This window comes from Lepisma saccharinum, chromosome 6 (assembly GCF_977018435.1).
Source record: "Lepisma saccharinum chromosome 6, izLepSacc3.1, whole genome shotgun sequence".
In the NCBI taxonomy this organism is placed as follows: domain Eukaryota; kingdom Metazoa; phylum Arthropoda; class Insecta; order Zygentoma; family Lepismatidae; genus Lepisma; species Lepisma saccharinum.
Genome location: NC_139234.1, coordinates 27,466,915 through 27,491,437, shown reverse-complemented (window position 1 = coordinate 27,491,437; position 24,523 = coordinate 27,466,915). Strand labels below are relative to the sequence as shown.

At 43.1% G+C, this 24,523-nt stretch overlaps 1 protein-coding gene across 6 annotated transcripts in view; it reads right to left on the bottom strand.

Annotated features, from left to right (window-relative positions):
- The window catches only part of LOC145988637 (cyclic AMP response element-binding protein A-like), a 305,719-nt gene that overhangs the window by 37,640 nt on the left and 243,556 nt on the right, over nucleotides 1-24,523 (bottom strand). For all 6 annotated transcript variants that reach the window (XM_083123681.1, XM_083123682.1, XM_083123680.1 and 3 more), the window contains exon 3: nucleotides 2,557-2,741. In XM_083123681.1, the coding sequence (XP_082979807.1) occupies nucleotides 2,557-2,741 (185 nt within the window). The remainder of the gene's footprint in view (nucleotides 1-2,556; nucleotides 2,742-24,523) is intronic.

The following is a 24,523-nucleotide window of genomic DNA, read 5'->3' as shown; positions in this document are numbered from 1 at the left end:
GACCAAAAACAAATGACTGTTCACCTCCATCGTTTTATTTTTACGAGTTTGATCAAATCGTACCCATTTGTTTAGGACAACTAAATCATTTAAAACTACCAAATGTATGCCAGAGCCGTTGTAGTTCCCGGCGTGAACCCTCCCCTTTCACTTAGGCTGTTGCGTCAGTAGGGGAAGTAGATACGCGATTGGTCACTTGCGGTATTGCCCTTCCCATGCGTCACAGCAGGCGCTCGAAACAGCCAATAAGACGAGCGTGTTCTTGGAACCTTCCCGCGCTCTTATGCTATTGGACAACGGGAATAACGTCGGCCGTACTTTGATAAACAAAACTTATTCGTGCTATACCAATTGAACTCCGAAACAACCCTGGTTTCGTCTTATTTTTAGCTTCTGCTATTTAACTTGCGACAGTGCTGCCTTCGAAACAATGATGACGTCAGTGAGGTGTCTAGTCTCTTCCAGTGTTGAGCTGTGTGGATTGCCTTATGCTTTGGTACGGACAGGACATGCACTACGCAGAATTTGTATGCGAAAATGCAAGATCGAGGGAGTAGTGTTTCCCATGTATAATCAAATCTGTGGATATCTCATTCATTGGAAGCATTACGAAATAGTAATTTATTCATCCTCCTAACAACTACGTCCTCCAAAGATTTCATATACAGTCAGTGGCGTGCCCAAGAGGGGCTGGTGGAGTCATAACTCTCCCTTTGACGTTATTTTTTAAGCGTAATGTACCAAAGGCTGGAAAAGATGTGTTCCGCAACACTTCACCCTTACCGGGCCACTTCTGGCAGGAAAAACCCAAATAAACAATTAAATAGGCTCGTTAGTCCTGGGTTCCCATCCCGTTCCTCGGAACCAAAGAATCAATCACAGGCAAGAACTTACTGAATTAATATTGCAGGGTGATTGCTGAAACTCGCAGAAATGGGCTTTATACATTTATTTACAATTCAACAAAACAAGGTTCGGATTCTTCCAATAAGTCCCTAATTTACATTATTTACATTCCTCTAACATGAGCCCCACGGCAGAACTGCCAAGTGGAAGCTAAGCATCGGCGGAACCGTCTCGGGATGCTCTTTCTCATGGGAGGCCTCTGGACACCGAAGATCACTCTCCCTTCTGCTATCCGGTTCATAAACACACTCTGTCCTGTCCTCTGTCAGAGGCCATATTTTTACTTCCTCCCTCGTCGCATGGGGGAGGGCTGAAAGTTCAAATCTTATTGACTCTTAAACTACACAGAACCATGGAAGAAACTCAAGCATACAGAATCATACACGAACACAAAAAAGAAACAAAAAAACTAATACTGTTTGTAACAAATGGGGGTCGACTATTAAAAATGTATAGGTACCCCCTTCTCGAAAATCCTGTGCACGCCACTGTCTACATCACGCTCGCAAAAGTACACAAGACTGTGGTTTCCTCATGGGATATAAAAACCGCTAAAAAGAGAGGGGGGCAGCACTATCAACAGAAGAGATCGATGCGCAAAAAACAACGGCTCTTCTACTCCAACGTACGTCGCAATTAACCACTGCGATAAAGTAGCTGGGGGCTCACGAGGCCTGGCCTGATTCTCGGCGTATCTCGCAGCGACGTGCGCACTTTCCTCGCCCGGGGGCACCCCCCCCCCCCCGGATCGGGGGTGGAAGCTTTTCCAGGCTGGCTATGGAAGGTGGCCGAACAGGAAATACAGGTGTGGCGATTTGCATGGGCAAAGGTGAAAGATACCGGGGACCACGCCCGAGAGAGAAATGCCGCTACGTATCCGAGCACGTGGGCAAGTCCTCCAGTCGAGGTAGCTGCATCGTCTCGTTACGTGATGACAGATATTGGCAAGTAATCAACGGTTGACGGGTTCGATTCCACAAGTAACTTTCTTGTTGAGTGTCGACTTTCGGCCTCGCTCCCGAAGTTCCAGAATTCGAGTTCCGGCCTGGGCATGATATTCTTTGTGTTTCATCAACTTTATCCTCATCGTCGTGAATAGACAAGAAGTGTCAGAAAAGCGAGGTTAAGTTTAAGGACATATGAAAATACGTATCGCTTCTTGCTATAGATTCTTCACCCAATGCAATCAGTTCAGTAATGATGGGCCGATTAACTTTAAAACTGACAATAAATCATCACTTAACTAACGTAAGCCTAATTGGCTATCTCTTCCTGATGCAGTAAAGACTTAAGATACCAAAGTCTTGTAAAATTAGCACAATTAATTTATAATTAATATTAGTTTGTTTGTTTGCCTGAGTTGGGTTTTAAGTCCACTTTATGCACAATAAGGCTAATTGGGACTGGACCTACAGTTTAAAGTTGGATCTGAACCACTATGTGCCGCCATCGGGTATCGAACCCCGAACCCTCGATTACAAGGCGACAGCGTTACATGGAATGAATGGGAATCAGACGAAATTCATGACGGTACACTCAAAAACACCCATGCTCGCTACAGGAATCGAATCTCGGACCGTTCGGTGAGGAGGTCCTTGCATAATTCACAGGTAAATAGAAATACCAATGTTCATTTCGGCTTCAACTTACCTTCGCGCTGGTGAATGTCTCTGGACGGATTTGTACGATGGAGGACGGGGAGAGGGGGCACGTTTCCGGAGAGCTGGGGGCGCTGAGGGGCTCCTGCTTAACGGCGATAGGGGGGGACTCCGCCCTTCTGGTCACCCCTGTCGCCGCGTTCATTACGATGGACGGAAAACACTCATCATCCATATCTGCAAAGGAAAACAAAGAAAGCAATAAGAACAGGAAGGTACATCTACAAAAATACGCAGAACTAACTCTACACCAAATATCCACGGCGCTTCAAGTGTATTTTTCAAAAGTTTTGTTACTGAAAGTTACTTTTTAAAGTATTCTGGTTCACTTAGCCTTCACTCAACAAATTAAAGGAGGGATGAATATAGAGAATTACATTCGAATGCGATGAAACGAAACAAAAATACACACTGAGTATCTTAGTTTTATTATTATCTTTCCACACACTCAAACAGATTTCCTATGGCCTGGACACATCCACTTCATACATTTTTAACGGATTTTTAGAAACGTGTACTTATATACGAGTATATACTGTACATATGAAAATACCAAGTGTCCGAAAACGCTCCCGTCCATGGTTGCGCTGAACTGTGAGTTCTATAACAAGTCAACAATTGATCATTTTCAAATATATTCTGAACGAACATAGTTCCTGGATTGTTTCAGAAAGGTACAATGGGAACACAGTGTTGCCAAACGGCAGTGGCATGCAAATATAAATGAGCGGATCACTAATGTGCACAGTTATTTGTTTTCTGCTCTTGCTTCCATTTCCCGCGTGTGTTTTGGCATCGCAGGAACAAGGGAACAATGCAGGCAGCTGATTCCATCGCCCACGTTCACTTCCAGTTGAAAATTCGACTACAGCGTCGCAGGGGACATTTTTAATGTGGTCAAGCTGTAGCAGGTGTACTCGTAAGGGGGAACTTCACAAACTACACTCTGTCTAGGGAATCTCTGGAGCAAGTGAACGAAAACAAGTCTCTGCGCAAGTATATTCCATTTCCGGAATGTCTGGAGTAAGAGAACGCGAACGCGTCCTTAGCGCACGTTGCGGCTGTGTGCCTTGTCCAATGAACGTGCTGAGGGGAGGGGACCGCGCGGGAGGGAGCGACTCGACTGGTCCAGTAGTTCTGTAGTAAACATGACAGCTCGCAAGCCTACTAATCTCCCCACCTAGTCTGGCCCCACCCACGAGCTTTCGCCTCTGCGCGTCGCTACTCCAGACATTCCGGAAAAGGAATATAGTAACTCGAGAGGGCTCGACCAATGAACACTTGAGAGAGGAAGTAAGTGCATTGGGGAGGGACGCGGCTTCATACCGTCAACTGCTTTGTTCCGCCCGCTCCACAGACTCCCCAAAAATTGTATATTCTCGTCCAATTAAAACATGATAAAAAAATCGGAATTTTGATCAAAAAATCATGCAATAAAGGATAAGGGCTTGCCCGGAAAGTTTTATTTTTCCATTTGTTTTACTTATTTGTGCCTCTCTTTTCTATATCTTTAGGTTGACTGATATGATGAGAAAAGATGGTGTAGGGATGAAACAGATGAATAGTTGCCGGCAATGGATCGGTTTGCTTTTACGATAAACAAAACGTAAAACTACTTAAAAAATCAGGTTGGGTATGTCTGAAGAGTCTTGAATAAGACAGTCTCGAAAACTAAGTCTCGGCCTCGTTTAGAATTTTGAAAAATAGATGAAGAGTCGTCTCGTTCCTGTGGGAAGCGTTAGGTTCAAGCTCTCGCCGAAACCGCTAGCTCCGAAGCAAAGCCTCAACATTGGAATGCTGGTTGGAACACATACACATGTTACTAGGCCCAACAACTTTCTACAAGCCTCTTAGGCCTAATTCGTCACCTCTGAGTGTACACAGATTTTTTTCCTTGGTAAGGCGAAAGTCAGGTATGTAATAAGCATGCTTTTTCATCAAATGCAGAAGGGGGAAAAAAAACTGCGTATGAACGTGTTCCGACACGATCTTTCTTCCACGACTCCAATTTCTTTTCAGTGTTCCAACTAGTTGAATCTGGAAGTAAAGGAGGATCTTATCTCCCTATGGTTACATCAAGTTCTCAGATTGTTGGTACGGCTGCATTATCGATCTTCGCTGTGATAGGGAATGGTGTTTAAAAGCTATGCAAAACCCCTCAGGGCAGGGAAACTGGCAGGGAACGTGAGGCTCTGGGCGAACAATCTGCCCTTGCTACATTTTAAAACTGAACATACAGGGCTACAATAAATGATTCATTCGATTTCAAAACACTGTATTTTCCAAAGTATTGCACATACAGATATGAATTATACATGAAAATAACTGTAAACTCACCAAGTTTGCATCATGACACCAGTTGGCAGCACGAGTGCAGTGCCTGTACAAAATGGCGACAAACCGAATATGCGAAATATTCATCTGTTATTGCAGTGCAGCGTGCATTCAGAATAGTCGACACTGGTAGAGCGCAGGGAACGCATCAATGCTTCTCTGATGATCACTGACAGGGGGGATTGCTACAAAATGTATGGGTGGAACTCGACTACCGCCTGGATGTGTGTCGTGTGGCCAGAGGGGCACACATAGGACATTTGTAGAATGTGAGGAAAACTTTGTAAGTTTACAGTTATTTTCATGTATTATTCACATCTGTATGTGCAATGCTTGGAAAATACAGTGTTTTGAAATCTAATGAATCATTTATAGTAGCCCTGTACTTAAAAACGTTCGATATTTCGCGAAACAGTTCAAGAAAAATTAAGATCATTACTGCTCTACCAACAAGAGAAAAATCCTCTGTCGTCGTATTTACAACCCTAATCGTGCAGAGGGAGCGTGGGTGACGCAAATTTTATATCTTCAGTTAGTTTGCATTTGCTCACTAAATTTCGTAACTTTCTTCATCCATACACATTACACTGGGCAAACGACAACCCTGCTGTGATTTCGGCCCGTGACCGCGATATGTTCCACAGGCACCAAAACCAGGTGACAAGCCGATACCTGGAAATTTACAGATTACTGACTCGCTCGTGTAGTCAAGGCACTTTACGTGAGCGTGTGCATATCTGATCATGCAACTGTTACTTGAAGAGCGGATGTCAGCCGACACCAATCATAATTCTAGAAATGCTCGAAATCTAGTTTTCGGCAACAAAGAAAAACAACTCAAATTTCTGCAGAAATCGAATTTTGAACATTGTCACAACATTTGAACATTTTTGTTCAGAAGCGGGAAAAAATTGTTTGTAACATATATTTATTGAACATTGCAATGGTTAGCAAATCATGTCCATTACTCATTCGTCTTGCAAAGATTAGAATTTACTTTGGTCTAATTTTTTTGTGTCACCCTGCATCAACCAAGAAAATTTTCTGCAGAGGCTGATGTCATTGCTTGCGAGAAGCGAAGGTAGATATATTTTGTTTTAAGGAGGGGGAGGGGGGAATGAGGACACCGACCGGTCTGTGGACGCAGAAAGACGAGTTAAAAATCCACCCCCCGACTCTCCGTTTTGATTTTGATTTGATTTAGTTTATTTTACTTCGCGTTTTGTGCCTCTTGGCTAATTTGCGAAGATGGGGATGAGTGATGAAATGATGAAATTGATGAATGGACATTCACAAACAACCAAGCCCGACCGGGATTCGAACCCGGGACCCTTGGCGTCGCAGCGCGATGTGCTAACCACTCGGCCACAGGGTCGGGCCCGACTCTCCGTGATATTGCAGAAGTGGATTAATTGCTTGCACCATTGGAAGAGGACCGGGTTTTGTCACGATTTCTGGTCATGTGGGAGCCTCACTCAATTACTCCTGCCGTTTTCGTATAGGTAGGAAGCGGGGGAAAAAAGGTTAAGAAGCTAGAGCAGTTTCATCACTAGATGGCAGCAGCGTTGCGTCTTGACGCACGCCGATGGTGCAGTTGTGTTGACCGGGAAATCTTAAGATTAGCTTCAATGTAAATTGGCCCGAGAGGCTTGTGGAAGAAACGATTAATCTTTCAATAAATTCACACAAAAGGTAAATACATTGCTTGGAAATAAAGCATCAACATTAACAAGATGTTTAACTGTCTGCGTTGCTTGCATGTAGAGTAGCAAGTTATGTTTTAAAAAGCGTCAGAGCTACTTTCAGTGCCTTCCACGGTAGTGGGTGTAGAAGTGGTGACAGTGCCAACTGTTCGGCTAAGTAGCAGATTGAGCTATTTTCACCAGCATTGTTTATTATGCCATTACATTTCACATGTTGTCAATGTTTTGTGAATTAAGTCAATCACACTATGCTTTAGCATAACATGGAAAAGAATTACCATAGAATAGTTAGGGTATAGAAGCTTACCCTACATTTAAACCCCGCTGCGCTTGGAAATTGCATTTCCGTCGGTGGCCAATAGATGGCGCGGCCGTCTTCTTTTGCTGTTTCCAGTACAAATTGGGGGGGAGAGCTACCTCAGGCACATACTACGGATTTCTTTTTTAAATATATGTAACCTAACCACCTAAACTAATAAACAGAGCAAGAAAAGAAATATCTTACAAGAGAACCTGTATGTTTCTTTTTTATAAGAAATCTCCCAGATAGTGACGAATAATGAGGTACAGTGAAAATAGCACAAAATCTAGGTTCAAGACCTAGTCACTCTGTAGATAAAACAATTTGCAAGATGAAGGAATGTAGTGAATTTTACTACTTAAAGAACAACTCAAAATAAATGATTTCATCATTAGCGATTAATTAATGAATATAGGTTATTCACAGTGTTTCTTTATAAATCGAGAACATTTCACACAATTTCAACCTTTCATACCTTTTTGCAGTAACTGCTTTGCCTAGCGATGTGGGTCATGGCGTTTTTTTTTCTGCCTCTTTGATTGAGGGACGAAAGGGGTGACGGTGACAAAGAAAGGACATCACGCCCCAATTCAACCTGTCGCTTGGTTGCGGTCGCGCTTTCTGGTTCCTTAGCTCTCGCTGGCTCCCGACAGGTGGCACTTGATCTACCACCAACGTTTAACCTCTCAAAAAAACAGGGGAAGGGGAAACGAGAGTCTTCTGGGGAACACAAGAACGAAAGGTAATTGCAGTGACTCGTAAATATTCGGTCATTGTCCTCCTGAAGTGCGACAACTCCCTCCATTATCCAGTCTGTTATTGGTTACCGTAACTCCAAAGCATCTGTGGCATTACTTGTGTAGTAAACCTGTAAACCTTCCAGACTGAGAGGAACCCGTTGTCAATACGTTACATGTGACGTATTTGGAGCAAAGCTTTATTTATTCTTCGTCTCTGATGGTAAAAGGACTGTACGGCTTAGAACCCTAGAATTTCTTATTGGCAGCAAGTGGTCTTCAGTGTCAATGTTCAGTCGCGCGTGACACTCAGAAACATTCCAATGGATTGGAGAGTTATCGTTGCTTCGCGAAAGATTGGTTACAGCAGATGCTGTGTAATGTATCCAACCATTAACGAGCCTCTGCAGCTACACTGGCTCGGGAATGTGTGGACCAAGGCCGCTCATAAGGGTAGAGAAGGGGAGAAAGCGAGTGGGCGGGGCCAAGTCGTGCGCGCTGCTGCCAATAGCTGGTAGCTGCGCTCACTTCCCCTCTGATCGAGCCCTCTCGAGTCACTACTTGCTCAGAATTTTGTTTTCTTTCGCTTGCTAAAGAGATTCCGGGGACAGAGTATAGATGCCTAGAACATCAGAAATTCTAAAAGTGTACTATGGTGTTAGCTAAAACCAATACCTCTCAGAAACAGTAATTCCAGATTTCTCATTGGCTGTAAACATTCAATTTTGTTGTGAAGGACATTGAAAAAATGTTGGAGCTCAGCGGTTTGAAAAGTTTGAGAACCGCAGCTCCAGAGATTCCCGCGACCTAGCGGTAACTTGCCATCAACAGTTCGGCGTACCTCTTGGTCCGTGCACGAAAGAGCAATCCTCCACCTCAGTGACAGAGCGCAGAGTTGCCCATTCACTGGATGCAACGCGGACCTGCCATGCTAACTCTCGGAACCGTCAAAGTCAGAATTGGCAGATCCCACTCGCAAACAAATCTTGACGAATGGATGATTCTGGGCCGTTCTCCACGGCCGACATTGAAACGCAGAAGCTGCTGCTGCTGCAGTAACGGTACCTCGTGATCATGGAGGGTCACTCACTGCCCATCCAACGCAGTTCTCGAATTCCGACCGAGACCTTTCAGTCTGGACCTTGTCGACCTTCGGTGAGCCAATGGACCAGACGAAGGGGAAGGGAGGACGCAATCGCCTGCCGTCTACTCCGTGGAATTCCGGTTACGTGAACCTGGAGTACGCAATAGATGACGCAGGTGCAAGGGAAAACTACGAAGTGCGTGATGCAACGGGAATGGGTGTTATTCAATAACCCAAAGGCAAACAGTAAAAATTGCACGTGTGACAAAAGCTCTGATAAATGGCAATGGTTTCGAAATTGATAGATCTGAGACCCCTCTAGGTCAATGGTTAGCGTCGTTTCTCTGCCACCTTTAGACTGGGGATGAGTGATGATTACGTGAAACTGATGAAGGGATACTCGCAAAGAACACTCATGCCCAGACCCTGAACAAAGGACCCCTGACGTCGTAGCGCGATGTGATCACAACTCACCAGTCTAAGTTCTGATTGACCGATATAGTATTTTAAGTCCACTTTATGCACAGTAAGGATAATCGGGATTGGGTCTACAGTTTAAAGTGGCAATGTGCCTCCACCGGGTATCGAACCCGGGGCCCCTTGATTACAAGGCGACGACGCTACCACTGCGCCATCGGGGAGGCAGCTAGTCTAGGTTTCATCCGATGGAAAGTTCCCACACTATACGCTTATTGTGCGTGTGTGTTTGTGTATATACACACACATATTGGAGTGCTGAATATTTTTTTTTAATGGATCTCGCACAGTATATAATATGCTCAAATCATCAGATTTATTATTATTATTATTTGTGACTATCTTTAATAACGAAAATATTTCGTGCTTTCCAATTGCGTCGGGTAAAGAACGTTGAAGGATCCGTAAGAGTGTGCAAATGGTATGAGAATGTACATCCCATCCCACGTTCACGTATGACAGTGAACGACAGTGTATGGGGAAAATTCTCAACCAATCAAAATTCTTCCTTTGTCTGAACTTTCTACTCTTGGCTATCATTGTCAATCCCTGCTAAATGTCAATAAGATGCAACCCTTATATTCTTCATTAGAAAAGCACGTAATATTTCTGGAAACAAAATTGGTGGGAGGACACAGCTGACCATAAAAATATGCCCAAATGTTAAATTAAATACTATACTGATATATCCAAGATTGACATTAACGCTAGAATGAATATCAGAGACGAGAAAAGTGGCACTAAAAAATGGTGTCAAAAATCAACCATTACACATCAGAATAATAATAAACTTATCTATTTAGAGCGTTAAATTATATTAGGCGCATACAGAACATTCGCGAAACATCCAAAATTCAAATTTCCTCAAGCTCCACTGCACAAATTAAGCATCGTTAAGATACCAAAGTATTAACAGCCGTCATCACAGAAGACTTACAGATAACGGGAACCTCGGCAAGTTCCTTCACCGAATAAATGGTTGCAAGACGAGTTTTGTTAACCCTGTCCCACAAGACAGTGATCTATATCATTCCTTTGAAGAACGATTTTGCCTCCCCCTTCCCTCGGTAATGGCTTTGAGAAGAGAATCGTCCGGACCTTTTCCCCGAAGCTCGTCCGACGAGCTTTCTCCATCTCCCGGGACAGGATCGTGATCTCGAACCCGACCCTCCGCAACAGCGATCCATTTCTCTTCGCACCCACGACCAGTCGGCCCTTTCTACTCGATCCCGCTGCTGATGTATCGAGGCCAGCCAACAATAACAGTCATGCAGCGACGAAAACACTCGATTCGAGATGCTGGTGACGTAGTTGCTATCGGCAATTGAGGACTGGAGGAGAAAAAGTGCCTACAATCCATTATCACTTCACTGGAGAATGTAACTCTTTTCTCCAGTGCATGTAGAGCAAGAAGCAATACATTGTATTTGACAACAATATCGTAAATAAATTTTCAACCTTATCGCCCGTTAACCTCCGTTCCAAAGCAAAAGAGAAACCCATTTTCCGTTCCCATGAGCAGTGGAGAACCCCGTTTTCCGTTCCCATGAGCAGTGAAGAACCACGTTTTCCGTTCCCATGAGCAGTGGAGAACCACGTTTTCCGTTCCCATGAGCAGTGGAGAACCACGTTTTCCGTTCCCATGAGCAGTGGAGAACCCCGATTTGCGTTCCCATGAGCAGTGGAGAACCCCGTTTTGCGTTCCCATGAGCAGTGGAGAACCCCGTTTTCCGTTCCCATGACAAGTGGAGAACCCCGTTTTCCGTTCCCATGACAAGTGGAGAACCCCGTTTTCCGTTCCCATGAGCAGTGGAGAACCCCGTTTTCCGTTCCCATGAGCAGTGGAGAACCCCGTTTTCCGTTCCCATGAGCAGTGGAGAACCCCGTTTTCCGTTCCCATGAGCAGTGGAGAACCCCGTTTTCCGTTCCCATGAGCAGTGGAGAACCCCGTTTTCCGTTCCCATGAGCAGTGGAGAACCCCGTTTTCCGTTCCCATGAGCAGTGGAGAACCCCGTTTTCCGTTCCCATGAGCAGTGGAGAACCCCGTTTTCCGTTCCCATGAGCAGTGGAGAACCTAGTTTTCCGTTCCCATGAGCAGTGGAGAACCCCGTTTTCCGTTCCCATGAGCAGTGGAGAACCCCGTTTTCCGTTCCCATGAGCAGTGGAGAACATCGTTTTCCGTTCCCAAGCAGTGGAGAACCTCGTTTTCCGTTCCCATGAGCAGTGGAGAACATCGTTTTCCGTTCCCAAGCAGTGGAGAACATCGTTTTCCGTTCCCAAGCAGTGGAGAACATCGTTTTCCGTTCCCAAGCAGTGGAGAACCTCGTTTTCCGTTCCCAAGCAGTGGAGAACCCCGTTTTCCGTTCCCAAGCAGTGGAGAACCCCGTTTTCCGTTCCCAAGCAGTGGAGAGCCTAGTTTTCCGTTCCCATGAGCAGTGGAGAACCCCAGTTTTCCGTTCCCATGAGCAGTGGAGAACCCCGTTTTGCGTTCCCATGAGCAGTGGAGAACCCCGTTTTCCGTTCCCATGAGCAATGGAGAACCTCGTTTTCCGTTCCCAAGCAGTGCAGAACCCCGTTTTCCGTTCCCAAGCAGTGGAGAACCTAGTTTTCCGTTCCCAAGCAGTGGAGAGCCTAGTTTTCCGTTCCCATGAGCAGTGGAGAACCCCGTTTTCCGTTCCCATGAGCAGTGGAGAACCCCGTTTTCCGTTCCCATGAGCAGTGGAGAACCCCGTTTTCCGTTCCCATGAGCAGTGGAGAACCCCGTTTTCCGTTCGCAAGCAGTAGAGAACCTCGATTTCTGCCCGTCGGTTTTCAGCTCTGAGTTGGGATAGTCCATAGTCTAGATAAAGTTTAATTCAGGTTTTCAGCGAATTCAGCATTCAAGTCCATTCGTCCATGGGAACGGAAACTATAATGTAAACGATGGAAATCGCAGTCAAGTTCCTCTGATTACCAAATGATAAAGATTATCCCAGTCAGACCAAAAGTTAACACCTTTTGTGCACAAGAATTATAGGATAAAACTGTAAATTTTGAGTTGGCAATAGAAGTTGGTACAGTGTCTCTCAAAAGATTTAGGACAACGACATTTTAAACTAGGCAACCCAAATTACGTAAGGCGCTGGTGGGTTGCGTCTAGAGTTAGGCTCAATTTCAGAGTTGCCACATGTACAATAGATACGAGTTATCTATTTATATAAAAATTGTTGTTTGAACAGAAGGTAAAGTCGTGGACGCATGGTGTAGTGGTTAGAGTTCTCAACTGGACATCTAACGGTCCCAGGTTCGAGTCTCCTTACGACGTGTTCTTTTATTAAGCAAGAGCATTGTAACATTATTTGTAATAGCAGTGTAGAGTGACTACATTGTTCTGCACCTGGAATTTACTAAAAAAAAAAAAAAAAAAAAAAAAATTGACATGTTCAAAGGGATATTTTTACGTATAAGATCGTGAATTATGATACTCTAACGATAATTGTGTACTGCTTCAAAGACATTGACAAATATTAATGAAATAACTATTTATATTTGTTGTAATTCAGGGCATACTAATTTTACCCTTTACCCACTCCAGTTCAATCCTAGGATACCTCCGCAAATATCGAATGAAAAGTTTTCATCATGTGCAATTCTTCATTTAATGTTTGCGCCGATTCGTACTACTTTCGTTTTCTTTGTTACAAACAAGTGTTCCTTGCACATTACATGTAGGAGGAGAGTTGCATCTACATTTCACACTGGTCAGCTCCTCCTAGCTATTCTCAAGAACGAAAGTTTGTAGGGTAGTGGTTATCGTTGTAGATTGTCGGCCTGATGGTCGTAGGCTCAAACCCCTCCGGTGGCAGAAAATTTTCGTAAGTTTTAGACATATCCCATCGTGTTCATTGTCCACGCAGTGTGAAACGGAATGATTCTGTTTGGAATTAACAATGGGGGAGGAGAAAGGTTAAATAACAAAACCTCCATTTCAACGAACTGAGAAGTGGAGAAAAATTGGATAATTCTTATAAATACGAAATTACATTCATGTTTTTAGTGGTATAATCGCAGGTATAGAATCAAAGATCTTACGTGGCAGATTTTATCTTGCTCTGAACTCAGCCAAAAAGCATTTCGCACCGATCAAATACATTCTCAAATTCATTTTAAAATATTATTGAATGTTTCATGTCGATATTTTGATCAATGCATCAATTCTTGACGCTGAGACGATATTTTTTTCAGTCTGTCCTCTCGTCTCCTTTCTCTTCTCTCCTCCTCTCCCCTTCTTCTCCTCTACTTATATGTCATATCGCCTTCCCTCCTGTGCTCGCCTCTTGTCTCAGTCTTATTTTTCTCCACTCCTCTTATCTCCTCTCCTGTCTTAGATTTCCGACTTCACTGCATTCTTCCCCTCTTCTTTTCGTTCTTCTTGTGTTCTCTCTTTTACTCTATTCTCAACTCCCCGCTTCTCGTCTCCGCTCCTCTCAAACCTCCTCTTCTCCTCTCCTCTCTTTCCCTCCTCTCTTCTCCTTTGCTCCATTTTCCTCATTTCTCCTCATTATCTCTCCTATCCACATCTGTCCTATCTTTTCTTCCCTCCTTTACTTTTCCCTCTTCCACTTTTGCTCTCTTTTCTCCTCTCATTTGTTGTCCCTTTTCGTTTCCTCTCTCTTTTCCTTTGTGTAGACTCATCAGCGATGAAATACCAAAAATTCGATTTTCTTTCTTTCAGAAAGTATTTCTTATTTGCGACAAATGTAATACTGATATTTTTTTACAGTTTTATAAAATAATACTTGGTTTTATTCCTTTTGCGTATTTCATAAATATCTATTGTGCATATGGCAACCCAGAAACTGAGCCTAACTCTACACGCAACCCACCAGCGCCTTACGTAATTTGGGTTGCCTATTTTAAAATGTCGTTGTCCTAAAACTTTTGAGAGACACTGTACAGGTTTATGGCAACCACAATCCCCAAGGTATGGTTAAAACTGAACAACATTCCAGGTTTCATTAAATTAATCCATTACGCTTCTTTAGCGTCTTGATTGATTGATTGATTGACTAATTTGGTTTATTTTACTTCGCATTTTGTGCCACTTTTGGTTAATTTGCGAAGATGGGGATGAGTGATGATATGATGGAATTGATGAATGGACTCTCACAAACATCCATGCCCAGGCCAGGATTCGAACCCGGGACCCCTGGCGTCGTAGCGCGATGTGCTAACCACTCCGCCACGGGGGCCGGCTTTAACGTCTTGAATCCTCCATTTTCTATTTTCTTTTCTGCCTCTTTTGGTTTAATCGCAACGATGAGATGAATGATGAACTGGATAATGGGGAAAATACAGTAGCATGCCCATGCCTTGTCGATGGTTTGAACCTTGAAAGTCCGTAGCGCGTTTCACCGACATTTCCGCCACAAAAGTCGACGTGTATGGCTGTATGGGGTTGCTGCGTGTGCGTATGTACAGTATATTCAAATAAATGACTGTAGCATTTCACCCATAGCGGTACGGAAGGTAAGGCGTTTCTTCTACTACTGTACGACCTGAGTGCGATATTCTGGAGCTTTCTTCTCATTGGTTGTCTACTTCAGGCGAGTCTAGAACCCACTCAGTGCCCTGGAAGACGAAAGCAATGCAGCGTCACCGACTTGCCGGAGGTCGAGGATGTGTGAAGCCTGAGCACGTGATGTTTTTGAATCGTTAGGTAACGCTCAATGAACCTCCTCCCATCACGACAAGGAATACAACTTCGTGCGAGCTTCGGCTACTCCATGTTCATACATTCTACACTCTCTAGCATGTACGTACGGATACACATACCCGCCTTTTTTAGAAAAAAAGTTTTGACCTAAGTTACATTACGTCGTGACAAGAAAACTTTCACCATTTTTTGCTGCTCTTGAAATTTCGTATCAGAATACTTTTTTCAACACGAAATTGAATTATGTACTCTGCATATGAATATAGTGTGCGCATTATTTTTTTTCTGAAGAAAAGTGGGCCATAGTACAAGTCCAACAGGCTTCTTACTAATGTAGGAAGGCAGAGCATGCCATATTAAAATCTAGTGCGTGTGCGCGAGGCGTGCAGAGGTAATTAATGGCGTCCCCCTGCCACGCGGAAGATCCGGGTTCGATTCCAGTGGTGGGAGATTTCAGGTGTGAATTTTTCCGGCAATGTCTCTGCATAGAGCAACTCCTGGGTTCACCCAGACTAATAAACTGGGTGGTGGAGCGAGATGCTGATCACAGATGGCCGAGATCGTGAATGTGTAGGGCTCATATGCTATCACGGCATGTTGCAATATGTAGAAGGGAGCTTTACCTTTTACTTTTACTGACAGTAGTGGTGCTAGTAGTTGTGGAGGAACGTAGTGGTGGAGTTACCTACTAGCGGACTCGGCAATGATGGTAGTATTGATGACGAGACGGTCATCCAGATCTAGAAGTTAGCGTAGAGAGCTGTGAAACATGGATTTCTCGGACCGAACAAAATCTTCATCAATAAATTTTGGTGCAGTTAACCTGAAGGTAGAAATACAATATATCAAGTACGCCAACCGGCTTCTTCTTCTTCCTCTAGTCCCCTTCTGCCATCATAGCGTAGGGTTGGTTGCCTCGATCCATCTCCTCCATTCCTGTCTGTTTCTCATCATTCTCTTCATCATATTTATTGTCTTATTCCTTTCTCTTCCAATCTTTTCCATTCTGTCTTCAAACATTATCCTTGGTCTTCCTTTACCTCTCCTACCTTGCACCTTTACTTCTAGAATTTGCTTTACCTTTTTTTCTTCATTCATTCTGAATACATGTCCCCAGCACTTTAGCTGTCTCTTTTCAATTGTTTTCTCTAGCGACTCCTGTTCCACTTCTCTTCTTATTCTTTCAATCCTCACTTTATCTCTCCTAGTCTTATTAACAGCTCTTCTCAGGTATTTCATTTCACTAGCCTGAATTTTACTCAGATGTTTATCTTGAAGTGGTAAACTTTCCATTCCATATGTTAATGTAGGGACCAATACTGATTTGTATAGCTGCATTTTTGTCTTTACTGCCACTTCTTTCTTTCCCATTATTGTTTTACTGAACTGATAATATACTGTATTTGCTTTTCTTTTCCTATTTAGGATTTCTTCATCACACCTACCATCACTTGTTATGATGGTTCCTAAATATTCATATTCATCTACTTCTTCCAAGTTCTCGTTTCCATATCTAACTGCTATTTCATGATCTTTTTCTCCTTTTACCACCTGCATAACTTTACTTTTCTTAATATTAATCTTCATCCCTTTTCTCGCAAGTTCTTCTCCCCATTCTATTACGCTCCTCTGTAAATTCTCTTCACTGCTAGCAATTAAGACTATATCATCAGCATATAGCAGTACTTGCAGTTGTACTACTCTCATATTCCAATATCCTATTTGTACTCTTGGGGTTCTTCTTTTGTAAATTTTAGTTATTTCATCCATTACATTAATGAAAAGTAAAGGACTGAGACTATCTCCCTGTTTAATTCCTTTTTCTATTAAAAATTCCTTAGACTCGTTTCCTTCTATTCTTACTATTCCTTTTACATCCTTATATACACTTCTTATTGCTTTAATAAGTTCCTTAGGTACTTCTTTACTTTCTAATGCCTCCCATAGATATTTTCTAGGTACCGAGTCAAATGCCGCTTTCAAGTCTAGAAATGCTAAGTATATTCTTTTATTTTTGTCCAGCATTTTCCCCATCATTGTTCTTAATATACAAATGTGATCATGAGTCTGTCTCCCAGGTCTAAATCCAGCTTGTTCCTCTTCAAGTTTTCCCTCTATGATTTTTCTCAGCCTCCTTTCCAATATATTCGTATACATCTTATATACCACTGATGATAGACATATTGCTCTATAATTATCACATTCCTTATTACTCCCTTTCTTATGTACTGGCACAATTATGTTCCTTTTCCACTCTTCTGGTATAGTCTTAGTTCTCCATACTTCCCTTAATATATTCAGTAGTATTTCAGCCATTCTTGGTCCTCCATATTTTATAAGTTCTGGTGCTATTCCATCCCATCCTGCTGCTTTCCCAATTCGTATCCGTTTAATTACTTCTCTCACTTCAATTCTCTGTTATCATCATATCTTCTTCTACATGCTCCTCCTCTTCTCTGTTTCTTATTCTCTCATCCTCCTCCTATTCCTGTTCCTGCTCCTCATCTTGTTCTTGCTCATTTGTCCTATCCTTGAACTTTTCTTCATAGTATTTTCTCCATTCCTCCATCACATTCTCCCTTCCTATGACTAGTACATTTTTCTTATTTCTTATAGCTCTTGCTGCTTTTCCCCATTTTCCTTTCAGACTTTTGACCATATTCCAGAACTGCTTTCTATGTTCTACAAAACTTTGTTCAATATCATTTCCAACCGGCTTAAAAAACTAATTAGACATTTCCATTGAGAATTATCGTCCTAGCATCTTGGATACAGAGAAAAGCTTGATTTTAGAAACGACGGTCCAAAGCCGTACTAAAAACAAAGCAATTACATAGTGACCCTAAATAATGTGATTTTTCACGGTTCAGTTTTTAAAAATATATTTAAAGTGCACTGTATTGAATTTTATAATCTTTATCCATCCTAACTAAACATCGAGGTGTAACTGTCCATTGAGAGCTAAGGTCTGCCAGCCAGGCGGCTCTTCGTTGGGTCACGCGTGGTCAGTGCATCAAGTCACATGTTCTCTGGCTTTGAGACCGGAGCCCGCTATTTCTTCACGATTCTGGGTCAACATAGATACCCGGGACTCGAACCTGGGACCGCTCGCACCAAAGGAGAGAGCGCTAACAATTTGGCTACGCGGGATTTAAATTTTAAAATGACTGGTTTCAGTTTTGTAAACCGGTGGGCAGACTGTTGATCATTAACGGTAGAAAATTACAAAATTTAATGTAATTTCTAACAGTGCTCGTAGACCATGATGGTGAAAGTACACTGGAAGTAATCATTTTTCTTAGATGGAAAGTGTCGCTCCGAGAGAGCGAAACTGGATCAGGATTTGCTGCTTATGGGATTAGTACAAGCAGGAATAATATGGCAAGGGTCATATCAGTTATGAATCAGCAGAAATAAAAAAGCCGTTTCAACTCTCAGAGCGACACGGGACAAACAGCATTAATTAGAAAGTGGTTTTTGCGGCGTCAAATCGTGGGTTTCGATCGGTCAGGAGCTACAACACTGCTTGAGAGTTCCGACGCGAAGAAATGGAATGCGTTGGTGCACCCACCCTCTCAAACGTTTCCGGGTTTCATCAACCTCGTGAGCAAATCGAGATCAACCTCGGATCCTGTACGTGCTGTGAAACAAGGCATGCTCGTTGCTTACGTAAGTAAATGCAAAAAGTCTGCACGACCCCGTGATTGCACAACCAGTAATGGATTTTTTTTACCAAGAAAATAAACGACGCTGGATTCTGATTATCGTTTTGGTCAAATGTGTCTTACGTACACGCTTTGCTATTTTAAACAAAATCAAAACGATATGATTCCCAAAGCGGCGTGAACTTGTAGTTTTAACGAACGAAAGCGACAACCGAAATAACGCGAATTCGGTGTTATTCTAAATCTGAGGGTATGATGACTAGGGAAAGGAACTTTAGGTAAATAAATGTTTTTTCTGCGATAAGATAGAGACCCTCATTTTTGCCAAAATTCTTATCATAGCCTTATATGTCAACACAGCAAATTTTATTTTACATAAAAACACATATTTTCCAGTTTTCCGTATGTAAATACATATTTTGCGAATTTTCATTTTAAATACATAAAATCGCTCGTTGACTTCATCTACCTCGAAATCCTCCAAGGAAAAATGTTTATTCTCCGCACCTCTTTCATATCGAGAGTGCTAGGTTTGTTTCGTCTTTGAAAACGCTCGCTGGCAGACTTCTGGCACCTCGCCTACGATCCTATCGGGAGAAAATAGCTGTAAGTAGCTGGGGCTGGCTACACGTAACGATAGCAAGGCTTTTTAATGAAGCAATGCAGCTATTGTGGCCAGAAGACATAAAATTTGACAATGTTCTTCTCTTGACAGATGCTGCAGCTTACATGCAGTGGTCTTGCCGTTAGCTACCCCAAAATGGTGCACGTTACATGTGTGGCGCATGCGTTGCATAGAATATGTGAAAAGATAAGAGCTCTTTATCCCAATGTCGATAAACTGGTTTCAAATGGGAAGAAAGTTTTTATCAAGTCGCCTAGAAGAATAGACATTTTTAAACAAAAATGTCCTGAGGTTCCCCTTCCCCCTACACCTGTAGTTACGCGATGCAGATGTTATGCCCAGAACTTTGAAAAAAATTGTATCTGTTGTAAATGATCTCGACAAAGAAGAATTCTGCAAGAACTGTTGATGGAGCCCTCCTTAAAAGTCGAATTGGCATACATCTCAACAAACCTGTCCATTCTCTCTAATTCCATATGAAAGCTTGAATCGTCCGCGAACATTTTGGCAGCTTCCATTGGTGAAGTCCGTATAGTAGAAACGAAACTGAAAGAACTCACTGGATCTAAATGTCTAAATGTACAGAATTTTTGGGGAAAAACCAAGGTTTTCAAACATTGTGCCAAATTGCATGTGTTTTGGAAGGAGGTGAAGTAGAGGAAGAGGAAGCTTTGGAAAACTTCAGCGTTAGTGACATTTCGTGCTTCAAATATGCAAGAATTGTTTCTTGTGACGTGGAGCCATCTTTCTCACAATATAAGATGCTTTTTAGAGATAATCGTCACAGATTTACAATGGAGAATTTGGAAAGAACTATGGTGATCCACTGCAAACTCTTCCAAAAAATAGCTCGCTAAGAAATAATCATTTAGAAACTAATTTCAGGTGTTTAAAATGCATGTTATAGTTTGTATTTGTTACCAAATGTTTTTATTTTTGTCACATATTTTCCTGTTTTTATCACGTATTTTCAACATTTATGACACATAAAAAATAAATATTTCTGAGTTTTTTAGCACATAAAGTTCCGTTCCCTAATGATGACACTATATCAGGCCCGTAGCCAGAATTGAACTTCAGGGGGGCTCATGGGTTATCAGGGGGAGCTTTGTGCATCAAGTCCATTTTTCAAAAGTTTAACAGTGTTAAATTAAGGTAAATTATGTGTGGGGGAGGAGGGGTCATTAAGTTACATAAAGTTTAGAAATATCACACAAATACTACATTTTCTATCTCTTTTAAAATATCGCTTGAAGTGTTAATTGGCTGCTACTGAAATCATCGCTTACTACACACTTCATACTACGTTTGATGATACCGACATTTATATCACCCAAGAAAAGTTGGACAATATTCAGTCATAGTGCCTAGCGTACATTGCACTTCCCGGCCGAAACAATAAAACTCCCCTTCGTTCCCAAAACTTGGGAGCTGTTAACCTTTGACGCAGATGCGGAGGGAATTTGCATAATGACATAAAAGTCGTAGATTTCTGTATAAATGAGAGGTTGCAACACGGGCAACGAAGGTACAGATAAAGAAGCCCCTGTGAACGAAGTTTCTGAAGTCTAGAGAATAGAATCTCCTTAATACTTGCCGCTACTTAGACTTCTTATAACGAACGTATGTAATACGTATGAACGAATGTAATAGCTGCTGTTTATGCTCCCTGAATTTATCCTTCACCAAAGTTGTGAGCAAAATAATATCTGCTGTCTACATTTTCACTTTTCACTGCAAACAAATTATACAAAATATTTTTACCTTGGTGATAATCATCCTTCCCTTTCATTGCACGGAACAGTAAACATGCGTCTTCAACAAAGCCTTCATTGCCGCCAGTGCCTGAAACAATAAGCCTCCCCCTCTCCCGTCGTCGGTTGATTCAGCCCTGGAATGGTTTTGCACGCTCCCACGGTTGAATCAATGTACAGAAGGTTGTTCGGGATCTCTGGTGACGATTTTGAAAGCCGCTGGCGGCCCTGTTATCAACGTCAGTCCGTCCAAACGGTGCATGCTGAGTCACGTCAGTACCGAGAACGCGTGTGCAGAGTGTTGTGCCATTTACCTACAACGATGCCGAAGAAAATTGAACCATACTGGGAGGGCTACATAACAGCCGTTTCCGATGCTAAGTATAGCTATTCGGCAATCAAAGAAATGTGCAAGAAGCGTGGTTTTGTGATATCGAAGAACGGGATCGGTGCGGTATTGAACAAAAAAGGCAGAGGCCGACTGGGCCTAATTCCACAGGGGAAGAAACAGGAAAATCCACAAGCAGCTACGAGTCGTACACCGGACATAGTGAGAAAAGTGAATGCCCTTGTGTCAGGTGGTAACCCTGGCCCCCAAAGGAGTATCGCACGTAAGTTGGGAATGTCTGTGTCAACAGTGAACACCATACTCAAGAAGGACCTGCAACTAGAAATGCGGCATAAGCGGCGAGTTCACAAGCTGTTGCCTCGTCACATTGCGGAACTTCGCACGAACGCTAGAAAGCTCTATGAGACCTATCTTGCAGGGGAGAGATGGAAAAATGTGGTGACATTAGACGAAGCATATGTCTACCTTAGTGACTGTCACAAACCCCGCGCGATTTACTACCGCCCTCGCGACAAAAACAATTATCAAACATTGTATCGAGAATGCCAGGAAAGTTTTCCACGGGGTTTCATGATCATCGCTGGATACTGCTATAATGGCAAGCTAGCAATTCGCCGTGTAGCTAATAATGTGAAGGTGAACTCCACGTACTATCAGGATTAGGTTTTAACACCCATTTATAACATAGATATCCCGGCACTGTATGCGGGGGCCGAAAACCAGGTCTGGGTGCACCAAGATAAAGCATCCAGCCATACCTCCCGTTCGACTCGTCTGTTCTTACAGCGAATGGAGGTGGAAACTGGCATCCGTGCAATTCCTTACAGCGACATTCCGGCCAAGGCGCCAGATGGGTCACCCATGGACTTCTGTGCATTTGGACTCCTAAAACGGGCCTTAGGAAAGAGACGTCCACGGACTCTCAATGGCCTCTGAAAAGCCTGTCAGGAGGAGTGGGAAAAGTTGGACATGATAACTCTTCGGAAAAGTCTGTTGCAATGGAAATTACGTTGTCGGGCTATAGCGAGGAATGCTGGTTTTCCAATTGAGCATGATCGTTGGTGGCGACATGGGTTTTCATGAACTTATCACTCTTCCAACATTGTCCTGAGATCCCGAACGACCTTCTGTACGACCCGCGTTGACGCATGCCTCGTCCAAATAATGAACATGTTTTTTTTTTCACGGCGATATCGTTTAATACCACGGAGATTATTTTGTCGTCAAACAACAAACAATCGTTTTCTACTCCTAAACTCAATCGCAAATCATTCAGCATCCGAGACAGTTCGTGCGCTCATTGATGGCAAATCACCTCACGCCCTGTTTTATTTTGGTCTTGTTGCCGTAAGGAGGAATATGTACCAGGTAACCAAGAAAGTTCATGCGGTTTTAGTACAAAGAAGAAAAGGTCCAAAACAAATGTGTTTACCTTATATTTATTCTGCAAAATATCCACCATCCGCTTCTACAACCTTCTCCCATCTTTGTACAAGCCTGTAGATGCCATGTTTGAAAAAGTCTTTGTGTAGGGCCTCAAAAAACTGCACCACCGCGTTTTCAACCTCCTCGCGAGTTTGGAAATGTCGATTGGGCATATGGTTGTCCATAGACAAAAAAAGATGGTAGTCTGATGGAGCGATGTCGGGTGAATACGCTGGATGTGGCAGAAGTTCCCAGCCGAGAGAAGAAATCACCTCCAGGTTCATCTTTGCTGTATGCGGTTTAGCGTTGTCTTGGTGGAAAAGAACACGCTTCCTATTCACTAATGCAGGTTGTTTTTTTGCAAGCTGTTCGGCCACTCTTTGTAATTGCGCGGAGTACACCTCTTTGTTGATGGTTTTACCACTTTCCAAGAACTCATAATGCACAATCCCAGCCGTAGTCCACCAGACACACAGCAGCACCTTCCGCTGATGAAGAACAGGTTTTGCAGTTAAAGGTATGGTGTCATTTGACGATAGCCAATGGTATGAGCGTTTCTTGTTATCGTACATTACCCACTTTTCATCACACGTCAAAATGCGGTCCAAAATTGGACAGTTGTTGTTCCTAGTGAGCAAGGAAGCGCAAATGTTCAGTCGTTGGAGACGGTTCGCAGCAGTCAGCTCGTGCGGGACCCACTTACTCAGTTTCCATGATTTGCCAAGCTCATGCAAGTGCACACGAATTGTTTCAGCACTTACCGCAAATCGTTGAGCGAGTTCTTGACACGTTTGACGTGAATCCTCTTCAATTGCTGCCTTCAGTTGGTCAACATCGAGAGATTTCGGTCTGCCCGATCGAGGTTTGTCTGCCAGTGTCTCATCGCCACTCGAGAAGGTCTGAAACCACTTTTGCGCTGTCCGTTCACTAATTGTACCTTCTCCAAACGCTGCACATATTTTTCTTGCTGCTTCCGCTCCTTTTGTGCCCAACTTGTACTCATACAGTAAACATGCCCTGATTACTGCATTCGACACAGCCATGGTTCACTGCGAATACTTGCTCCCGAACTATCGACTGTGACCTGTTATCTACGTTAGCCGACGTGCCAAGGAATGAGCTTTCCGCCAATCACACATACATGTACCCCTGGCGGCTGAACTGCGTACTACCCCACGAAAACTACGGGCAGTTGTAAAAACCGCATGAACTTTCTTGGTTACCTGGTATTTAAAAACAACTTGTTTAACTTCGAAGAGCTTTTGCCTTCGGATAATTCTCAAAATAACACTCTGGCAAAGCCGGGCAATGAACAGGATACCTCGATTCAGTTCAATCTCACTCGTCTCGCTCTTGAGCTTTTGCGTTCCTTCAGCGCTACCGACTGCCCAGTTGGCGAATCTGCGGATTCAAGTTCGTCTGCACAGTGATTGCAACCGATCAAGTCCATCCCTGCCAATGGATGTATCATTTTGTCTGTATATTACACATTAAATAACTGTTTTGTTGCAAGTGTGCAGTTGTCTCGTAATGGAACCCGTCTCAGCGGAACTATATTCTGCGCGCACGTTTGGATCTACATATGCGAACACCTGCGAGGCTTAGTTCTACTCGATCTCGGTATCATCGCTACAAGTTAATGATTGATTGATTTGGTTTATTTTACTTCGCTTTTCTGCCACCTTTGGCTATTAGGATGAGTGATGACATGATGAGATTGATGAAGGAACAGTCACAAAGAATACCCATGCCCAGGAAACCTGGTGTCGTAACGCACTGTGCTAACCACTCCGCCACGGATCGGGTGATA